Below are 15174 nucleotides of genomic sequence, written 5' to 3'. Positions count from 1 at the left end.
TCTCAGGGACAAGCCACAACCAAACCCTCTCCCACCCTAAATCTAACACATTCTCAGAGACAAGCCACAACCAAACCCTCTCCCACCCTAAATCTAACACATTCTCAGGGACAAGCCACAACCAAACCCTCTCCCACCCTAAATCTAACACATTCTCAGGGACAAGCCACAACCAAACCCTCTCCCACCCTAAATCTAACACATTCTCAGAGACAAGCCACAACCAAACCCTCTCCCACCCTAAATCTAACACATTCTCAGGGACAAGCCACAACCAAACCCTCTCCCACCCTAAATCTAACACATTCTCAGGGACAAGCCACAACCAAACCCTCTCCCACCCTAAATCTAACACATTCTCAGGGACAAGCCACAACCAAACCCTCTCCCACCCTAAATCTAACACATTCTCAGGGACAAGCCACAACCAAACCCTCTCCCACCCTAAATCTAACACATTCTCAGGGACAAGCCACAACCAAACCCTCTCCCACCCTAAATCTAACACATTCTCAGGGACAAGCCACAACCAAACCCTCTCCCACCCTAAATCTAACACATTCTCAGGGACAAGCCACAACCAAACCCTCTCCCACCCTAAATCTAACACATTCTCAGGGACAAGCCACAACCAAACCCTCTCCCACCCTAAATCTAACACATTCTCAGGGACAAGCCACAACCAAACCCTCTCCCACCCTAAATCTAACACATTCTCAGGGACAAGCCACAACCAAACCCTCTCCCACCCTAAATCTAACACATTCTCAGGGACAAGCCACAACCAAACCCTCTCCCACCCTAAATCAAACACATTCTCAGGGACAAGCCACAACCAAACCCTCTCCCACCCTAAATCTAACACATTCTCAGGGACAAGCCACAACCAAACTCTCTCCCACCCTAAATCTAACACATGCTCAGGGACAAGCCACAACCAAACCCTCTCCCACCCTAAATCTAACACATTCTCAGGGACAAGCCACAACCAAACCCTCTCCCACCCTAAATCTAACACATGCTCAGGGACAAGCCACAACCAAACCCTCTCCCACCCTAAATCTAACACATTCTCAGGGACAAGCCACAACCAAACCCTCTCCCACCCTAAATCTAACACATTCTCAGGGACAAGCCACAACCAAACCCTCTCCCACCCTAAATCTAACACATTCTCAGAGACAAGCCACAACCAAACCCTCTCCCACCCTAAATCTAACACATGCTCAGGGACAAGCCACAACCAAACCCTCTCCCACCCTAAATCTAACACATTCTCAGGGACAAGCCACAACCAAACCCTCTCCCACCCTAAATCTAACACATTCTCAGGGACAAGCCACAACCAAACCCTCTCCCACCCTAAATCAAACACATGCTCAGGGACAAGCCACAACCAAACCCTCTCCCACCCTAAATCAAACACATGCTCAGGGACAAGCCACAACCAAACCCTCTCCCACCCTAAATCTAACACATTCTCAGGGACAGCTCTGACCATTGCGACGACACAGATGGGGAAACTTGGCCATTTGTTAAGCTAATAGGCAGTCCAAATGTTCGTTGTTTGTGTTCTTTATGCCATTTAGTCCAGTAGTAGTGTGTAGGGGCCTGGTGACATGATTAGGCCCAAGCAGGAAGCTCGGAGCAGGCTGTTTTACGTAACAGTCCTGGGTTATGGGATGGCTCTCAGTCCAGTCCAGCACCTGCTACCCTTGGCATGGTTCCTGAGAACTGCTCCTGCTGCACAACTATCTGCCTGTGTGCTGCTCTGACTTGTGTGTGCTCCTTAGGCCCATGGGTCAGCTGGTTGCTGGCAGGCCTTGGTTGACCTTGACTGGGCCTGTCCGTCTATATTCCATAGGGCCACTGTGTGGGTGTGCGTGACAGTGTGTGGTGATGATGAAATGTCAGTGGGCTCGGCTCAACACTGAGATGATCACAGAACACTAGAAACGTCAGATAGACGTTGATAGGGTTTCTAAGTTCTCGCTTTCACTAAGTTAAGTCATTGAACGGATTCACTCTGTCATTCACTGAAGGATTTGTTTCTTTCGGGTCATTCAGATTTGAGCCTAACGCGTCCCTTTTGTTTCTCCCGCAGCACGTGGATATAGCTGCTCTCCTGATCAAGCACAACACGTGTGTGAACGCTACAGATAAGTGGGCCTTCACCCCCCTCCACGAGGCGGCTCAGAAAGGCCGGACCCAGCTGTGTGCTCTGCTATTGGCCCACGGAGCTGACCCTACAATGAAGAACCAGGAGGGACAGACGCCACTGGACCTGGCTACGGTACACACACACGCACCCACACTTGTAATTACCTCCGGTAAATGGCCTCTCACAAAGTTACTCTGCCCTTTAATACTGGAATACACAACCGTAGCTTGTAAGGATTTCCATCGTGTTCTGATATTGAGACGTAATTAACTTTAGGCAATTAAGACCTTCCTTCAGATGAATGCGATAGATGGTTACTGTGTAAATCAATGAACATGTTTATCATAGTATCCTCATTACATGTCTGTTTTTTGTCTCCTCTGTCTCAGGCTGATGACATCAGAGCGCTGCTGATTGATGCCATGCCTCCAGATGCCCTACCCAGCTGCTTCAAGCCTCAGGCCACGGTGGTCAGCGCCACGGTGGTCAGCGCCTCGGTGGTCAGCACCTCGGTGGTCAGCGCCTCGGTGGGCAGCGGCTCGGTGGACAGCGGCTCGGTGGGCAGCGGCTCGGTGGGCAGTGCAGCGGACATCTCTCCGGCATCTACGCCATCCTGCCTGTCTGCAGCCAGCAGCATAGACAACCTGGCCAATCCCCTGAGTGAGCTCACTGTGGCTGGAGCCACCGGGCCTGCAGACGGAGCCGCCGGGTCCGACAGGAAGGAAGGACAGCGTACGTAACCCTTCCGTCTTTTATATATCACAGATAGAATATAATTCAACTTTGTATCCAGCCAAGGATGGACATTTTCCCTCGGCATCACCATACAAGGTAGGCCATCAGTGTAAAAATAAAGACTCTCATAATACGGCAATACGTATGAAAAAGAGTTAGTCTGATTTGTCTGAGTAGACCGTATTTAAGCCGTCATTTGACACATTGTCTGTTTTGTGTTTTATTCAACAGCCATCTTAGACATGAACATCAGCCAGTTCCTGAAGAGCTTGGGGTTGGAGCACCTGCGCGACATCTTCCAGAGGGAACAGGTAAATGCACGTATCCTAGTGGTCCCTGTACAAGCCAATCACTTTTACTGTTGCCCATTCATACACCTCCGTCACTCACGTCACAAGTCTAAAAAGCTCAACCCTCAATCACTCTGTCATCTGTGCCGCTCTGTCTGCAGCTGGCCTTTTTACTGGACCTTCAGACCGTCAGTCAGTCAGTCAGTCAGTCAGTAGTATTACTTGCCCCCTTATGCATAGACAGATCATCTCAGACAGGCTGAAATCAGACTTCACCGTGCTGCATGGCCAGACACTATGAAATTTCCCTCATGCTGCAGAGCAGGCTGCACTCTCTCTCTCTCTCTCTCTCTCTCTCCCTCCCTCTCCCCCTGTCTCTTTCTCTGCCTGTGTCTGCAGCAGCTCAAAGTGCCCCGTGTCTCCGGCAGGGTAGTTTAGACTGACCTCTTCATCCCACCACTGATTGATTTTAGGGGGATGTTGGGTTCCACGCTGAGCGGCGTGTGGTGTTAGGGGTGTGGGGACGACATGTCAGGTGAAATCAGGCTGGGGACATGGTAGCCATGCTGGAACGGAGAGGGATCTCATTTGCACATAGATGAGCAGAGGGATCCCTGCAGCGAGGGAACGGGAGTGAGGAGCGAGGAGGGAGGTCAGGAGAGGAGAGCAAATCAGACCTTATTCAACCTTCCGGTCTCTCCTAAACACAAGTTCAGAATCAGAGCAGCCAGGCCAGCAAAGGAAAGAAAGAAGTTACATGAAGGAAGGGGTTTAGTGCTAAAGGAAAAAGTTCCAGTCTTTCAGATGTAGAGAAGCTTATGAGATGAAAGTGGAGTGGTTTGTTCTCGTACCAGATTGGTTTTTGGTTCCTCACCATTATCACAGCATTACAGATTCCGCTCCAGCTGTTGAGTGTTTTGTTCTATATTTTTATTTTGTTTTATTTTTAATCCCAGCCCCCGTCGCGCAGTTGGCCTTTTGGTAGGCCGTCATTGTAAATAAGAATTTGTTCTTAAATGACTTGCCTAGTTAAATAGAGGTTAAATAACATATTACCACAAGCCTGTTCTCCCTAATTAAGGTGACACCAACCTCCTGTGCTGCATTATCACATCTGTATGTGAGTCACACGTGGGGGGTTCTTTTTCCTGATTGATTAGACAGGGCCAGCGGCCCGGGTGTCAGTGTGTGACAGACCTGTCTTACTTGTGATGGATAGCCAAGGAGGAGGCTATTTGAGATTGGGAGTGTCCGAGAGAGAAGAGGTGATTCAGTCTTAGAGGATATATGCTCAGGGAATAGAAATTATGAAGTGTGTACCCCACACACAGTCACTAACCTACCCCACACTCACACCGCGGCCTCTTCGTAGTTTCTCTGTATTACACTCTCTCTATGTGATTGTGTGAGCGTTTGTTTGTCCATATCTGAAGGTTTGTTTTTGGTGAGTAGACTAGATGATGTGTTAAGGATGAGGATTCTCCAGTGTTGTTGATCGGTGAATATGCATTTGAGTAGTGAGTTAGCCATTTAAACCCCTCTCTTCTCCTCAACCACTGGCTAAGTTTATCCCTGCACTGGCCGGATGAGTGAGGGTTTACACAGACCGAGAGGGAGAGAGACGGCTCTAAACCTTGTTGTAAAATCTTGTCATATTTTGGTAGAAATGGGTCATGGTATGCTGCAGGGCTAGAAATGGTGGCCAGCAAGTACATTTAACCAGAGAACTAAGATTTGTTTCTGGAATTTGTTGATATTCTTCATTCCAAATGTCACATTATTTGTAGCAGTCTGTGACTTGCTATTCTCTACACTGTCACTGTCTCTTGGTTCTAATGATATTATGATTGGATGCATTGTTTTGGAGAGCCACTCCGATTTGCTGTGCTTAGGATGCTCTGTCTCTGCTCCTGTTTTTGATTGGCTGATTGTTCTGTTTCCGTGCAGATTACGCTGGACGTCCTGGCCGATATGGGCCACGAGGAGCTGAAGGAGATTGGGATCAACGCCTACGGTCACCGCCACAAACTTATCAAAGGCATGGAGAGACTCCTGGGAGGACAGCAAGGTCAGAGAGCCAGATCTCAGCCAAGAAGACTGCCAGCTGGATCGTTTTCCTTTCATCTCATCCCTTATTGATTTCATATTTAAGAACTCTCTTATACAGTCCATAGTGGCTTAATTGGCCACACTGGCTTAGTCACCAGAGTTTAAGGTTATTGAGGAGGACTGTTTAACATCTTGTGAAGTAATACGACACATGCACACTGCTGCTTACCCATACCCAATGTCTCTCAGTACAGCCTGCTACTCAGAGGACACCCCCTTTAGCTCTGTTATTGGGGTTTCTCCTGGAGTTCGACAAATGTATTGAAGTGTCACTCCACTATGACGCAGTAATACAAAAGACAGATTTTTACAAATATTTTGAAACCACATTGTGGACCATTCAAAGTGAGTTGAGACACTGAAAACAAATCTATGTATGCATAAAGCAAATCTATGTATGCATAAAACAAGTACAGTGGACAAAAGGTCAATTAGGCAATTTATAGAGAAACGTCTTCGTTGGAGGATAAGGTAGTGGGCTTTGGTGCGGGTATTTACATTGTTACCTGATACAATTTCACAGGATGAATTCTTTTCATATGCTGTGTTCTCGTCCCTCTGCTCCAGGTGCTAACCCGTACCTCACGTTCCACTGTGCCAGTCAGGGTACGGTGCTCATAGACCTGGCCACTGACGATAAGGAGTTCCAGTCTGTAGAGGAGGAGGTATGTGCTATAACTATAGCTCTCCTCTACCATGTGAACACTGCAGACGTAGCTCTGGTTTGGTCCGGGGGGCTACTTGCTCAGTCGGCAGCGCAGCGACGCAGATCATTTCCTCAAACAAACGGACAATCGAAAACAGGCCTTCGTTCATTTAGATTCTATCAGTGTTAGAAGTGGACATGGTAGACTTAGGAGAAGTGAGGACATCGGACCAAAAGCTCTGTCATGACAGCTCTGTCTTTACCGTCCTCACAGTTGCAAAGTACGATCCGAGAGCACCAGGACGGGGGCAACGCAGGTGGGGTCTTCAGCAGGTACAACATCCTAAAGGTGAGTCGTAGGCGTCTGGAGAGGAGACGACCTCCCCAGATCCCTCTCTAATAACACCGGTAATAAGACTGGAAGATCTGTCCGTCTGTAGATCCAGAAGGTGGTGAACAAGAAGTTGAGGGAGAGGTACTCGCACAGACAGAAAGAGATCGCTGACGAAAACCACAACCACCACAACGAGCGCATGCTCTTCCACGGTAGTGTTTCATTTCCCCGCTACCTCTACCATTTACCTATCATTTCTGTTGAAGAGAGACAATTCTCTTACAACTTTTGTTTCTGAATGAGGGTCCCCCCCCCCCCCACTCTTCCTCTGCCAGGCTCTCCATTCATCAACGCCATCATCCATAAGGGTTTTGACGAGCGGCATGCCTACATCGGGGGCATGTTCGGCGCGGGCATCTATTTTGCAGAGAACTCCTCCAAGAGTAACCAGTACGTGTACGGGATAGGAGGGGGCACGGGCTGCCCCACTCACAAAGACCGCTCCTGCTACGTCTGCCACAGGTCAGACTCACTCCAGACGTTCCTTAATGATGTGTGATGTGTAGCCTGTTCTGCAAGCAGAGGCTGTGTGTATGCTGCTGTTTCTGGTGTTGTGTATTGCAGCCAGTGGTATGTGCTCTTCTGATGTGTGTGTTATGAAGGATCTCAAGTTGTGTGTAATGTTCTGGCGTGTGTTAAGTTGTTTATTACAGGCAGGTGTGTGTTTTGTTCTAATATGTATGTGTGTGTGTGTGTGTTGGGTTATTGTGTGTTGCAGGCAGTTGTTGTTCTGCAGGGTGACCCTGGGTAAGTCCTTCCTCCAGTTCAGTGCCATGAAGATGGCCCACGCCCCCCCTGGACACCACTCTGTGATTGGCCGGCCCAGCGTCAATGGACTGGCCTACGCAGAGTACGTAATCTACAGAGGAGAACAGGTCAGTCTAACACACACACACACCTTTCACAAGAGCCATGGTTCCACGGTGCACGTCTGTCGAAAAGCACATACTGTAGATGTGTTGACTGTATGGTTGATGTTTATAATGACAATGACTGTCCTCTCCCACTGTATTCCTCAGGCGTACCCAGAGTACCTAATCACATATCAGATCCTGAAGCCAGAGAGCACACCCTCATCCACAGCCGGAGAAGAACAGAAGTCCTAGTCCAGACTGATCCAGACCAACTCACACCCACCTTTACTGGGAAAGAACCAACCACAGAGACTCTTACCAGAAACACTTCACACATTCTGGGCTGAGCCGGGACAAACCCCAGCCCCTTAACTCAACTCTACACCAATGGAAAGATTTCTTTCCTCCACTTCTTTTTTTGTTATTCCATTTCACTATAAACGACCAGTTTCTCACAACCACCACCCATTTATTCCTTCCTCATCCTACTTCCGTGTTTACATGAAAATGTTGCCTTCCCGGGGAATCGTCTCTCGAGTCATGTTGTCGCCCCCTAGTGCCCATCTCACAGTCTCTCGCTCATGGTTGCCCTTTGTTGTCACTGGTTAAGGCCAAATAGAGAGAACCAAGTGGATAATGGTTAGGTCAGACATTGGGACTCAAAGCTCATTGGTTAGTGGTTAAGGTTAGAGATGGGGACTCACAGCTCATTGGTTAGTGGTTAAGGTTAGAGATGGGGACTCACAGCTCATTGATAAGCAGTTAGGGTCTGTGATGAGGACCCGTGCCAGTCTGCCTTTACCTGAGTGTTAGCTGCCCTAATGAAGCCTGGCAGAGGCTCCTCTACCTATCCCTCAGACAGGGATAGAGATTAGGGTGGGTGTAGTAGTGCATATACTAGCCTCACTCCAAGCCATGTGTCTTCAACAAGCCTGGCAAGAGAAGCTGCCGTATACAGACCCCGGACACAGATCATGTGTTACTAAAAAGACAACCAATGGCCTCTCTCTTTCCTCTCCAGCACACTAATATTTTAAGCAAAAAACACATAAAAGCATTAGACCTCATTTATGATATTAGCTCTGTATTATTTTGTGATATTTTCATGTTGGTTTTACGTTATTGTTTTGACTTTGTTTTTAGAGATGTGTACACTATAATGGGACCATGTCAAAACGGGGGACCTGCCGGTTTTTCGACCCCTTTCTGATTTTTTTTTACGTTGAGGTGATATATAGTATTCCTCTCTGGGACCATTAAGGGTTTTCTCTCCGTTCCTGGATTTGATGGAACATCCTCTAAAAGGTTTCAGATTGGGAACAAAAAGCAAGTGGGATTGAGACTCGAATGGAGTTATGTGAGAAAGTACAGCAAGCTATGACACCTGTATTACTCTTATAACTACTATTATTTGTATTATTATAACATTACTTTGCACAAGAAAACACTGAACATCGGACTTTTCATGACCATTGCCCATCCAGTCAAGCTCATCTTTTAATGGATTTGCACTTTTTAACGGGAATGATTTTTAAGTTATTTGAAAATTAATTGAAAATAACGTTGAAAAAAAGATGTCCAGTATTGTACAGTGTGTAGCAGACGATGCCTTTGTAAAGCTCACCATGTTGTTAACGGATGAAGAGTGGACTGTATTAGTACTGTAAATTAAGTGGGGGTTTTTGTGGATCTTTTATGCTTTGGGTTTTTTCTTGGATGAAATAGATCTTTTTTAGTTGAGTGAGTTTCTCAATTGTACCCTATTAAGATTGTACCTGTATGAACTGTTTGCAGCTGCGTGTTCATCTTTTCTTAGTCACTATTTGCCATATTCGTCCCTCTGCTCTTTGTCCTCTTCCTGAGGCGTAAACAATCACTTTTCTTACTTCCTGCTAGATTTGTCTACCATCCTCTGGGAAATAGCAGTTTGAAGCGACAGAAGTAGTAGTGGCTGATTTGAATTGAAAGACAGTGTCTCGGTCTCCTCTCACTAGCTGGCCTCTATCTGCCTCTTGCTGCTGTGGTACTGTGCTTTCCCTATTGTTTCCACTGCTAGGATAACTAGTCCTCCATAACTGCCTGTGCTTTGACCGGAATGTTAACGCATCTGTTACTACAGCCTGGAGTGATTCCCAAATGGAATTTCTGTGTCCCAAATGGCACCCTAAACCCAATATAGTACATATTGGCATTGGTCAAAGGTTATGCACTATATAGGGAACAGGGTGCCATTTGGGATGGAACCGTCTCAATCTCCACTCCGCGTTCCTTCAGACCAACAGCGCCTGGAGAGAGCCTCGCTGCCGCTACCTACTTCCTACTACAGTTCTTATTTTGTCACCGGTTCATTTTGTTTTCCTGGTGCTGAAAGATACTGCAATGACCCACTCACAGCTGATCGGCAGACTAATGTAACACTCCTCAGTGTTGTAAAGTCTTAATAAAGTACATAACTTCACATCCGACCAATGCCTATTCCCTGCTACTTTTCTCACAATGAAGTAGTTCACTGAAGATTGTTCGGTCTTAATGTTAGACTATGAATGGCTTTTGTTGAAGTTAAGTGCACAGCATATAAGTGTCCCGCTTAAGGAGCAGGGCCTTGTTTTGGCTACACTACATACTGTACAGGACATTCATGGAAATGTCTAGAGGAAAAATTAATCAGACAATGAAACAGTATTGTCCATGCTATGCATTTCTGGAGAGGGTAAAATTCACTAGACAATGAAACAGTATTGTCCATGCTATGCATTCCTGTAGAGGGTAAAATTCACGAGACACTAAATCCGTATTGTCCATGCTATGCATTCCTGGAGAGGGTAAAATTCACTAGACACTGAAACAGTATTGTCCATGCTTTGCATTCCTGTAGAGGGTAATTGATTTCCTGCAAAGTGGGGGAGATGAATAGGTGTGAGGACAGAGTTGACCATTACCTCAGCGATCCCATGCAGGAAAAGACGGATGTTTAATCAATCCTCTCATTCAGAAGGCCCATTAGAAATCAGTTGGTCAAACCAAGCAATCTATCCTCCTGTTTGTCACACAGAGCTAAATTGTATTCTCTGCTAGATGATGTGGATGGACCTAGAGCTTGTATGATGATGTGTTTATTATGCATAGTGTATCGGCCTATACATATATGGAGGGGATATGCTCACAGGCCACCCCCAGGTGGTGACGGTAGGAAACAACACCTCCACTTCGCTGATCCTCAACACTGGGGCCCCACAAGGGTGTGTGCTCAGCCCCCTCCTGTACTACCTGTTCACCCATTACTGCGTGGCCAATCACGCCTCCAACTCAATCAAGTTTGCAGATGACACAACAGTAGTAGGCTTGATTACCAACAATAACGAGAGCCTACAGGGAGGAGGTGGGGGCTCTGGGAGTGTGGTGCCAGGAAAATAACCTTTCACTCAACATCAACAAAACAAAGGAGATGATTGTGGAATTCAGGAAACAGCAGAGGGAGAACCCCCCTATCCACATCGACGAGACCGCAGTGGAGAAGGTTGAAAGCTTCCAAGTTTCTCGCGTACACATCACTGACAAACTGAAATGGTCCACCCACACAGACAGTGTGGTGAAGAAGGTGCAACAGGAGGCACCTAAAACCCTCACAAACTTTTACAGATGCACAATTGAGAGCATCCTGACGGGTTGTATCACCGCCTGGTATTGCAACTGCACCGCCCGCAACCGCAGGGCTCTCCAGAGGGTGGGAAGCATCACCGGGGGCAAACTACCTGCCCTCCAGGACACCTACAGCACCTGATGTCACGGGAAGGCCAAAATGATCATCAAGGACAACAACCACCCGAGCCACTGCCTGTTCACCCCGCTATCATCCAGAAGGCGAGGTCAGTACAGGTGCATCAAAGCTGGGACCGAGTGACTGAAAAACAACTTCTATCTCAAGGCCATCAGACTGTTAAATAGCCATCATTAACACAGAGGCTGCTGCCCATATACATAAACTTGAAATCACTGGCCACTTTAACAACCTGACACTAGTCACTTTAATAATTTTGACATATTTTGCATTACTCATCTCATATGTATATACTAGATTCTATTCTACTGTATCTTAGTCTATGCCGCCCTGACATTGCTCATCCATATATTTATATATTCTTAATTCCATTCCTTTACTTAGATTTGTGTGTTTTGGGTATGTTGTGAAATTGTTAGATATTACTGCGCTGTCGGAGCTAGAAACACAAGCTTTTCGCTAAACACGTGTATGTGACCATTAAAATTTGATTTGATTTTGAGCTCCAGGTTCGTCCCCCATGATGTCATCATTATAGCCAACAAACTCCTACAATGTGATTTAGAGGCGAAGCTAGAAGTGAAAAAAACTCACTAGATAACCTTTACTCCACACACAGAGACACATACAAAGCTCGCCCTCCATTTGGCAAATCTGACCATAACTCTTATTCTTCTGATTCCTGCTTAGAAGCAAAAACTCAAACAGGAAGTACCAATGACGCTCTCAAATGGAAGTGGTCAGATGAAGCGGATGCTAAGCTAAAGGACTGTTAATCCGGCCACTTATAAGAAATACTGCTATGCCCTCCGATGAACCATCAAACGGGCAGAGCACCAATACAGGACCAAGATCGAATCCTACTATACCGGCTCCGACGCTTGTCGGATGTGGCAGGGCTTGCACACTATCATGGAATACAAAAGGAAAGCCAGCCGCGAGCTGTCCAGTGACGCAAGCCAACCTTTTAAATACTATCTATGCTCTCTTTGAGGCTAGCAACACTAAACCATGCATGAGAGCACCAGTTGTTCTGGACGACTGCGTGATCATGCTCTCCATGGCAAATGTGAGTAAGACCTTTAAACAGGTTAACATTCACAAGGCCGCAGAGCCAGATGGATTACCAGGACGCATACTCAGAGCATGCACTGACCAGCTGCCATGTCTTCACTGACATTTTCAACCTCTACCTGACCTTGTCAGTAATAGTTACATGTTTTCAAGCAGACCACCGCAGTCCCTGTGCCCAAGAACGACAAGGTAACCTGTCTAAATCGCACTGTAGCACTCACATGAAATGCTATGAAAGGCTGGTCATGGCTAACATCAACGCCATCATCCCAGACAACCTGGACCCACTCCAATTCGCATTCCGCCCCAACAGATCCACAGCTGACGCAATCTCTAATGCACTCCACACTGCCCGTTCCCACCAGGAAATAGGAACACCTACGTTAGAATGCTGTTTATTGACTACAGCTCAGCATTCAACACCATAGTGCCCTCAAAGCTCATCAATAAGCTAAGGACCCTGGGATTAAATACCTCCCTCTGCAACTGGATCCTAGGCTTCCGGAGGAGCTGCCCCAAGGTCCGCCACGCTGACACATCCGCCACGCTGACCCTCAACGCGGGGGCCCCCTGGGGGTGCGTGCTTATCCCCTCCTGTACTCCCTGTTCACCCCACGACTGTGTGGCCGTGCACGACTCCAACATAATCATTACGTTTGCAGATGACACGGTGGTAGGCTTGATCACTGACAACGATGAGATGGCCTACAGGGAGGAGGTCAGAGACCTGGCAGTGTGGTGCCAAGACAACAACCTCTCCCTCAACATCAGCAAGACAAAGGAGCTGATTGTGGACTACAGGAAACGGAGGGCCGAGCACGCCCCCATTCACATCAACAGGGCTGTAGTGAAGCAGGTCGAGACCTTCAAGTTCCTTGCAGTCCACATCACTGAGGAATTATCATCGTCCACACACACCAACACATTCGTGAAGAGGGCACGACAACGGCTCTTCCCCCTCAGGAGGCTGAAAAGATTTGGCATGGGGCCTCAGATCCTCAAAAAGCTATACAGCTGCACCATTGAGAGCATCTTGACTGGCTGCATCACAGCTTGGTATGGCAACTATTTGGAATCCGACCGCAAGGTGCTCCAGAGGGTAGTGCGTATGGCACAGTACTATACCAGGCGGTGTCAGAATTGTCAGATACTTGCCACCCAAGTCATACTGTTCTCTTTGCTACGACACAGCAAATGGTACCAATGCACCAAGTCCGGAAGCAAGAGGACCCTGAACAGCTTCTACCCCCAAGCCATAAGACTGCTAAATAGTTAGTTTAAATATACTGAACAAAAATGTCAACGCAACCATTTCAAAGATTTCACTGAGTTACAGTTTATGTAAAGAAATCAGTCAATTGAAATAGATAAAATAAGCCCTAACCTATGGAATTCAGCTAATTGGGCAGAGGTGGTGGGGATGTTCTACTAAGCTAACATCTGAAATTGTTTTAAGATGGTCATACCATGGATCATGTAGCTATTTGATTTGGAATTGTAAGACCCCTTTAGGTATGAAAAAAATATTGAATTTGACCTACTACTATAGCCCATAGAAACGCATTGAATAACACATTCATAAATGGCAAAGATGACAGTCAAAAAATAAATCATAAGGAATAAGGTTTTAAAGTGTCTGTCCTCTATCTAGGAGATATAAGAATGCTCAGGAAATGTAAACAGTATATACATCTCCCGAGTGACGCAGCGGTCTAAGGCACTACAGACCCTAGTTCGATTCCAGGCTGTATCACAACCGGCCGTGATTGGGAGTCCCATGACGGCGCACAATTGGCCCAGCGTCGGCCGTCAATGTAAATAAGAATTCTTAACTGACTTGTCTAGTTAAATACAAATTGAAAAATATTTTTTTTTTTACAATTTTTTTGTCGGCACAAAACTCCATAATTCCAACCATTTGAATGGGTTACCTTCGGACGAGTCCCGTGACACTTGTGGGGGTCGTAGATCAAAAAGCGGGGTCATATTAGTTTGTAGCCCAAACGGTTTGGAAACTACAGACAGAAGTTAGCACATCAGTGTTACCGACGACGTGGGGGTTGTAGAGCAAAACAGAGAACACCTTATTCTTGAGAGAATTGTCTTTCATAGAGTGTAGGCCAAACCGTTCAGCCGCTACAGACATTTTCGTGAGAAGACCAATTTTCGGGATGTCTCATGGTCTGACAAACACTGCTGTAGCTCTGTCACCTTCTACCGCAGATGCTGAAGGCCGACATAAGCGGATGCTGTTGATTGACACACAGGCCATGTAAAAATAAAAAATAAACACATCTCTAGTTTAAACAGACCGATGTTGATGGGGATTTTTTTTATTATGCTACTTAGATTGACGCACTGGTAAATCTAAAGATTTTATCCAATAAATTGCCTGGACTGTCTGCATTGACCCTTTTTGCGTTGACTCTTCAAAGACTCCAAGTCATAGACTTCTCTCTGCTACTGCATGGCAATCGGTACCGATCAGTGCGTGGGTAAAATCACTGGGGAAGCCAGAAGAAAAGCCATATTACAACCTATGTGATGTGAAAATTGCGTTGTTTGCTCTATAACCTGTTAATTCAAATGCCATGTGACTGTGATATATAGGCCTAAAGGTTGATACAGTAAGAAGACACAGTGGTAGAATAAATTCAACCACACCTTTATTTCATCACAAATCCTCAGTCTGGTGAAGTACACAAAGCATACTGCAACAAACAGTTACAGTGCATTTGGAAATTATTCAGACCCCTTCCCTTTTTCCAAATTTTGTTACAATACAGCCTAATTCTAATTTTTTTTTTTTTAAATGTCCTCATCAATCTACACACAATACCCCATAATGACAAAGCAAAAACAGGTTTTTAGAAATGTTTGCAAATGTATTAAAAATAAAAAACAGATACCTTATTTACATAATTATTCAGACCCTTTGCTATGAGACTCGAAATTGAGCTCACGTGTATCCTGTTTCCATTGATCATGCTTGACATGTTTCTACGACTTGATTGGTGTCTACCTGTGTAAAATTCAATTGATTGGACAAGGTTTTGGAAAGGCACACACCTGTCTATATAAGGTCCCACAGTTGACAGTGCATGTCAGAGCAAAAACCAAGCCATGAGGTCAA

The 15174-nt window shown here is 46.2% G+C and overlaps 1 protein-coding gene across 5 annotated transcripts in view; it reads left to right on the top strand.

Moving 5' to 3' along the window:
- Window positions 1–9654, top strand: part of LOC129818704 (poly [ADP-ribose] polymerase tankyrase-1) — a 107051-nt gene extending 97397 nt beyond the window's left edge. For all 5 annotated transcript variants that reach the window (XM_055874858.1, XM_055874857.1, XM_055874860.1 and 2 more), the window contains 10 exons: window positions 2105–2293; window positions 2551–2893; window positions 3128–3207; window positions 5134–5254; window positions 5863–5960; window positions 6216–6290; window positions 6382–6487; window positions 6611–6797; window positions 7054–7210; window positions 7355–9654. In XM_055874858.1, the coding sequence (XP_055730833.1) occupies window positions 2105–2293; window positions 2551–2893; window positions 3128–3207; window positions 5134–5254; window positions 5863–5960; window positions 6216–6290; window positions 6382–6487; window positions 6611–6797; window positions 7054–7210; window positions 7355–7441 (1443 nt within the window). In that variant the 3' untranslated portion in view covers window positions 7442–9654. The remainder of the gene's footprint in view (window positions 1–2104; window positions 2294–2550; window positions 2894–3127; window positions 3208–5133; window positions 5255–5862; window positions 5961–6215; window positions 6291–6381; window positions 6488–6610; window positions 6798–7053; window positions 7211–7354) is intronic.
- Window positions 9655–15174: the final 5520 nt, after the last annotated feature.

The sequence above is a fragment of the Salvelinus fontinalis genome, chromosome 21 (assembly GCF_029448725.1).
Source record: "Salvelinus fontinalis isolate EN_2023a chromosome 21, ASM2944872v1, whole genome shotgun sequence".
NCBI lineage: Eukaryota > Metazoa > Chordata > Actinopteri > Salmoniformes > Salmonidae > Salvelinus > Salvelinus fontinalis.
Note: the sequence above shows the minus strand (reverse complement) of the source record. Positions and strands in the feature narration are given on the sequence as shown.